Genomic DNA, 5,987 nt, shown 5'->3' on the forward strand with positions numbered 1-5,987 from the left:
TATATATATATATATATAATATTAATATGAAGTTGTATGGCTGTAAATATATGAAGAAACTGTACTCTTTAAAGAGGGAAGTGTGAAAATATAAACATCATTTTTAAGTTCTTAAAAGCTTTCTTTAGATAATATTAATTTAATTAGTGCTTAATATAAAATCCTTAAATTACCGTTGAACATAACTCAAGCAAACAACAACACTACTCAGAAACCTTACTTGTTGTGATCAGTTCATGAATAATGCTGACAAACTGTACTATTTGTATGTTGAGCTCTTACCGTCACGCTTATCCTCCCTTCTCTCATACCGGTCCTCGCGTTCCCCACGTTCCCCGAAACGATCACTGCTACCTCGACTGTCATCATAATCGCGGCGGAAGCCGGTGCCAAAGGCACGACGACCTCCTCCTGCGTCACGACCAGCACTACCACCACGAGAGTCAAAACCTGGAAGGATGGCAAGAGAGAAAACAGAGTTTAGTTTATAAAGAAGTCCGGTTTCAAGAAGGGCCGTGTTTTCACTCTTTTCAATGACACCTCTGCGATGCGCCAGATCTGAACTCAGTTCTGTCTGCACATGCGTGTCCACACTTGATACTTCAATGAGGCTTGCCTTATCGCAGTGATATCCGACGGTAAAGGAGCGTCTGTAAAATGATGAATAAACACATTAAGAACTCTTTACAACAAAAGTCCTGTTACGTTGTTATTTAAAAGCTTTTATTTTGAAGCAGCAAAATCAGGAAACGTTGAGTTTTCATCCAGTGGGTCTCAAGCCCCGGCTTTCCTCCTCTCTTCTCCTTTGCTCTCACTGGAGGAGAGGATCTCCGGTGTGAGGAGAAGATGATTTGAGACCTAGGTTTCATAAATTGTCCGGATTGTGCCCACAAGCGGTCCACATCTCAACTAGACCCGAACTCTGAACCACATAGTGGCTGATTGGATCCCTGAGCGTGCAGACTCAACGGTTAATGCGTGCTGGCATGGATGACAGAAGTTGCATCGAAAAGACAAATTTAACAGCCAAGCTTGCAGCAGAGCAATCAGGGAGTCGTGTTAGCCAATGACTTCATTAGGAAGGGCATGTAAAAAAAATTAAATATATATTTTGTGGATCTTATGATCAGGAAGCCAAAGAGCTGCTTATACAGCCAGGTAATACTGAATCCCAACAAGCACAAAGACACACCTCCTCTATCGAAGTCTCTACGGTCCCTGTCATCATAGCGATCTCGGAAGCGGTCTCGTCCTCCATCGTAGCGGTCATTGTCCCGCCGTGGCCCATCTTTGAAACGATCTGACTCATAGCGGTCCCGTGATCCTGCAAGAATTGTAACAGAACAATGATGACATTTCATGTATGGAATTTCACTGCTCGTGAAATGCTGGTCTGACATCAAAAATTTTACATACATACATTTTTATTTTCGAGTCAACATTTAGCAAAAAATATAGACATAGCACTATAAAAAGGTATATAAAGCAGTTATCACAACTCTGAAGCAAAATCAGGGGAAACCTTTTTCAATCAGAGTGAATTTGGACACTTTAGAATAGTTGATTAGTTTACCACTAGGGGTGTAACGGTGTGTGTGTGCGCCGTTTGGTACAAGACGTTCAGTTCAGTATGCGACATCCTTTCGGTAGCTGTATGCAGACAATTTAACTGAAGCGTTGAATATCTGTAGTGACACCTCAAACATTTAATGTGTGGAGTCCTTCTCTCCACATCGTTCATATAGCCACCCACTGCAGATTCAGCAGCCTAAGTAGCTAACGCAAGAGAGTATCGCTGCGAATATGTGACCAGGAAGAATTATGGATAATGAGCAACTATGTTCCGAATAGTGAATTTTGCCGTCTCATAGGTCCATTCTGTCCAAAACCACAAACACATTTATTCACGTCAAAGCACGCACAACAACAATTGTGACTCACTCTCTCCAAAAGCTTCCTCTCTCTTGGGAGGTCCATCGTCGGCAGCATCTGAAGTGGGACGAGCCCTCCAGTCACTGTCCGTCTTGTCGGGCCCCATGTCCGACATCCGTCCACCCCTGTCTCGGCCTCCCATAGAACCATTGTCTCTCTCTGAGTGGAGAAGAGGCGATATTAAGTTTAATTATAGAATAAAGGTGAAAGGACATATTCCCAACCTCGTGACCAGAAGACATTGCAGCAAAACAAAAGTGAGCGATGTACCTTTATCATTCGACTGGTCTGCAATATCTACACGGATCCTTCGGTTTCCCAGGTTCTGTTGGCATGAACAAATTGAGTAGTTAGTCATTGTCCCGTATACATCTTTGTGAAAAGAAGAAACTGACTAATTCATGGTACAACTATAGATCTTTGTCACTCATGCTTAGTTCAAATAAAAATGCAACGACTATAAAACCAAGTTTTTGTTGCATCTTCTCACCTCCTCGTTGAGACTCAGGGCCCTCAGGAGGGAGTCCACGTCATCAAATTCAGCATAGCCGAAGCCCTTCAGCCTCTCTGGGTTACTGGGCTCTCTAGGCAGACGCACTGCACTGATCTGGTGAAGAAGGTGACAGAATAACATAAAAACAGAGAATGCACTGATCTGGGCCCAGCACTGTACAGTTCACCCATTTAAGAATAGGAGACACCGACAGTAGTAGGCGTGGGGGGGGGGGGGGAAGAAATTAGATTCTTAGATGAACATATAAACATGAATGGTGATGACACAGCAAAAGAGTCACACTCACAAAGCATTACAAACGAGGCAGGGTTTTTGTTTCAAGACGTGTCGGTCGGGTTAACGAGTTTGCTGCAGATCAGCACTGAGGACAGTCTGCCGTCCACCACAGTCTAGGTTATTAATAGGAAACACTGATATATATAGAATTCATATTGTTTATAGTAGAATATCAGTGCGTGTTCTTTCCATATTTGCAGACGGCAAAAATAGACTAGACGCAGAAACTATCGCTGATGATCGCGAACCTGCCGCTGAACCAAAAATTGCGGCGCTTCTATGTCCAGTGTGAACCAGGCTAACACTCCTAATGTCCAGAGTTAAAGGAGGGAAAAAGAAACGAAGTTAGACCTGTACGTCCTGTTATTTATTACTAAACCAATTCACTGGTCATGCAGTGTGTTAACAGCCGCCCCGAGGGCGTTGTATCATTTGTTGCTCCTGTGCAGAACAACAAAGACTGCGACTGAAACCATCACTCGAGTTTCACCTTTTCTTTCCTTATAAAACTAAAGAGTTTAAGTAGCTGTAACCCCCGTAAGTGCCATGTGTTATATGTCCTGCAATGCGTGTGTGTGTGTTACACCTACTGCCAAGCCGCGGAAGAAGTCTTTGATCGAGTCCTCAGTGACATCATAGGGCAGGTTGCCCAGGAAGGCCGTGTACGGTGGGCTGCGGGGCAGTCGGGACCGGTCAACATTGGGTTCACGAGCCGAGCGAGGTGCTGTGGGCAGGATGGACCGGTCAATGGCCGATGCCCGGAATGAATCCTCCTCCGTGTGCCACAAGGTTGAAACTGGAGGGGTGAGAAACAAAGAACATAAAACTTACTTTCAGTTACTGACCAACAACAAATTATTTTCTCAGCCAAATCAAATTGTTTACAGGATATTCAACCTTTGTTTCCTTATAATGCATGTTATACTTGACTTCTTTCTTTACAGGGCGTGTACAAAGGCCATGAAGTAGTCCATGATTATGAGATATTAGTTTACAGATAATTACAATCCCTCGGTGGCATTATAGAGGTTAGTTTATGGCTAATTGAACAGAAAACTTAAACCATCTCTCCATGATCGTGATTATACATGATTCACCAACTTGCCCGACCTGTTCTTACTTCTGTATAGCTTGAAAGGACTTGGAAATAAAAGACCAATAACGCTCTGCAACAACACATCATATTACATTCAGTGTCTGCATTCTGATATTGATCTTTCTCTAGCTAGACGGAAAAATGCAAGACAGATCCGAGGTTCGCCAGATAAAAACTTCCTGTGTGCATTTCAGTGTGTGCTGCTCACCATCTCCGTCTAAGTCATCGGTCTCGTCGGCCCAGCTAGTGGACTTGGCTGGGTAGCTGGGGGGCGCATTGCTGGTTCCCTTGTCCTCTGCCAGGAAGTCAGTCAGAGTGAGGGTCTTCCCCTTCTTATTCTTCTTCTTAGCTAAAGGGGAGATGAACACAAGAGTACATAGTCAGCCATGGGTTTGTCGTCTATACGGATATCTGTCAAAAGAAGTCTTTAAAGCCTAAATTTACCTTCATTTCATACATTTAAATTTGGCTAAATGGTACACTTATGCTAATTAGTCGTAAGAACAGGGATGTCAGACTGCTTCACTGGCTTTCACTAGACAAAATACTCATTAATGCAGTGAAATGCAATGCTGCGAGACTAAATCTTTTAAACGCCAACACAACATCGGTCTGGGTTTGTGTGAGTCTCTCTCCATTCATGTGAACAGCTGATGAGACAATGTCTGACTTATTTTCCTGTTGGAAAGTAAACACACAGGGAGTGGTCTGTCAACCGATCACAAGAGGTTTGTCTCTATTGGTTCAGCCCCAATAATGCAATGATCAATAATTGTGACATGTTCAACCCACAGGACCACATGTTTGCTGCATTTTTTTTAATTTTTTTTTATTAAAGGAACACACCTTGGAGTCTGCTTGAATAGCAAACAGTTTCCGGTTGCACATTGGAGCGCCACACAGCTCAGCTCATAGAGCAGGTCTGGCTTGTTTTGGTCTGATTTATAAAAAAAAGGGGAGGTACAATAAAGCTGTCTGTGAGCTTTATTGTGAAAATCCCAGCTGTCAGGACATTCTTCACACACACAGTTACAAAAACCTGCTCACATAGAGACTGTTACCAACTCTTCCCCAGTACATAATGCTAAGTCATTGTTTACAATCAACGGGCCCAACTGGCCTCGACTGCTTATACCCACTAGAACTGAATAGTAATACACTGACTGCAGAATGGCTTTTTTTTTTTAGTGGTCCTCACTACTGTGACATTAGCCACATGGGAGCTGCGTAACGTTAACTTTGGGCAGCATTTACTTCAGCTAACGCAACAATAGCATAGCAGTTACGAGGGCCAACACACAGGTTGTGTGTTTGCTATATACGCAGATCGCTTTTGTCTTTAGTCAGCAAAGGAGTGCCGACGAGGGAAGTGTCCCTGTTTAGCAGGCTAGGTTTTAGGGCCTAGTGCACGTCGCAGCGCCAGGATCCAAGTGCGCCATCGTCGGAGCAAGACTATGTCGGTCGGGTGGGACGGCTCAAAGTTGCGAAGCTGCCAGGGAAGTATTTAAGAGTCGACCCGACAGGCCCAGCTGCCCGGTTTCATTAAACACCGATAGCAGGGAGCCAGGCTGCACACGTGGAGAGACTCCTCGGGCTGCACGGACTTCTCGGCCCAACTCCTCCTCCACGGAAACGCGCTTGCGCCCGATGCTTGTCTGCTGTGAGCGCCACGGCGAGCTCCGCTACGAGCATACAACGTGCCAGCTCCGCACGCAGTTAGCAACATTTCTTAACAGGTCACACACTGTCCAATACGTGTAATACGACGTAGACCCGAGAGCGGACAGCCCAACACATCGAAATGACTTTTTTCCATAGGAAAATACCACATGTGATGTGTAACATGAGGTTAAAATGTTCAGATCGTGCAAATCGTTGCATCGTTCGTTCGCCTTCCTCCAGCAGTTACGTCTTTACCGGGCCAAAACAACTGACGAACCGATTTATACACGCGGGACAACGACGCTAATCAACGAGACGACACTTTAACAATCCCGAAAACTAAACATGTTTAATTTTATCGCGGTAAAACCCTCTGAAATTCCACCCAACCGACCCAGATCGTTCACCCTCGTAAGCCTCACCTGACGCTGCCATGTTGGAGAACGAGTCCGTAGTAGTTCCCGGATGAAGGCGTCAGAGGTTTATTTTCGGGAGCGCGCATCGCCG

The 5,987-nt window shown here is 44.6% G+C and overlaps 1 protein-coding gene across 1 annotated transcript in view; it reads right to left on the reverse strand.

Annotated features, from left to right (window-relative positions):
* The window catches only part of eif4ba (eukaryotic translation initiation factor 4Ba), a 10,968-nt gene extending 4,981 nt beyond the window's left edge, over positions 1-5,987 (reverse strand). Inside the window, exons 1-8 of the mRNA XM_031847677.1 lie at positions 5,903-5,987; positions 4,027-4,167; positions 3,313-3,518; positions 2,423-2,539; positions 2,203-2,257; positions 1,942-2,091; positions 1,193-1,324; positions 283-450 (exon numbers count right to left, since the gene is read on the reverse strand). Coding sequence (XP_031703537.1) covers positions 283-450; positions 1,193-1,324; positions 1,942-2,091; positions 2,203-2,257; positions 2,423-2,539; positions 3,313-3,518; positions 4,027-4,167; positions 5,903-5,915 — 982 coding nt within the window. The 5' untranslated portion in view covers positions 5,916-5,987. The remainder of the gene's footprint in view (positions 1-282; positions 451-1,192; positions 1,325-1,941; positions 2,092-2,202; positions 2,258-2,422; positions 2,540-3,312; positions 3,519-4,026; positions 4,168-5,902) is intronic.

This window comes from Anarrhichthys ocellatus, unplaced genomic scaffold, assembly GCF_004355925.1.
Source record: "Anarrhichthys ocellatus isolate YVR2014 unplaced genomic scaffold, GSC_Weel_1.0 scaffold1, whole genome shotgun sequence".
NCBI lineage: Eukaryota > Metazoa > Chordata > Actinopteri > Perciformes > Anarhichadidae > Anarrhichthys > Anarrhichthys ocellatus.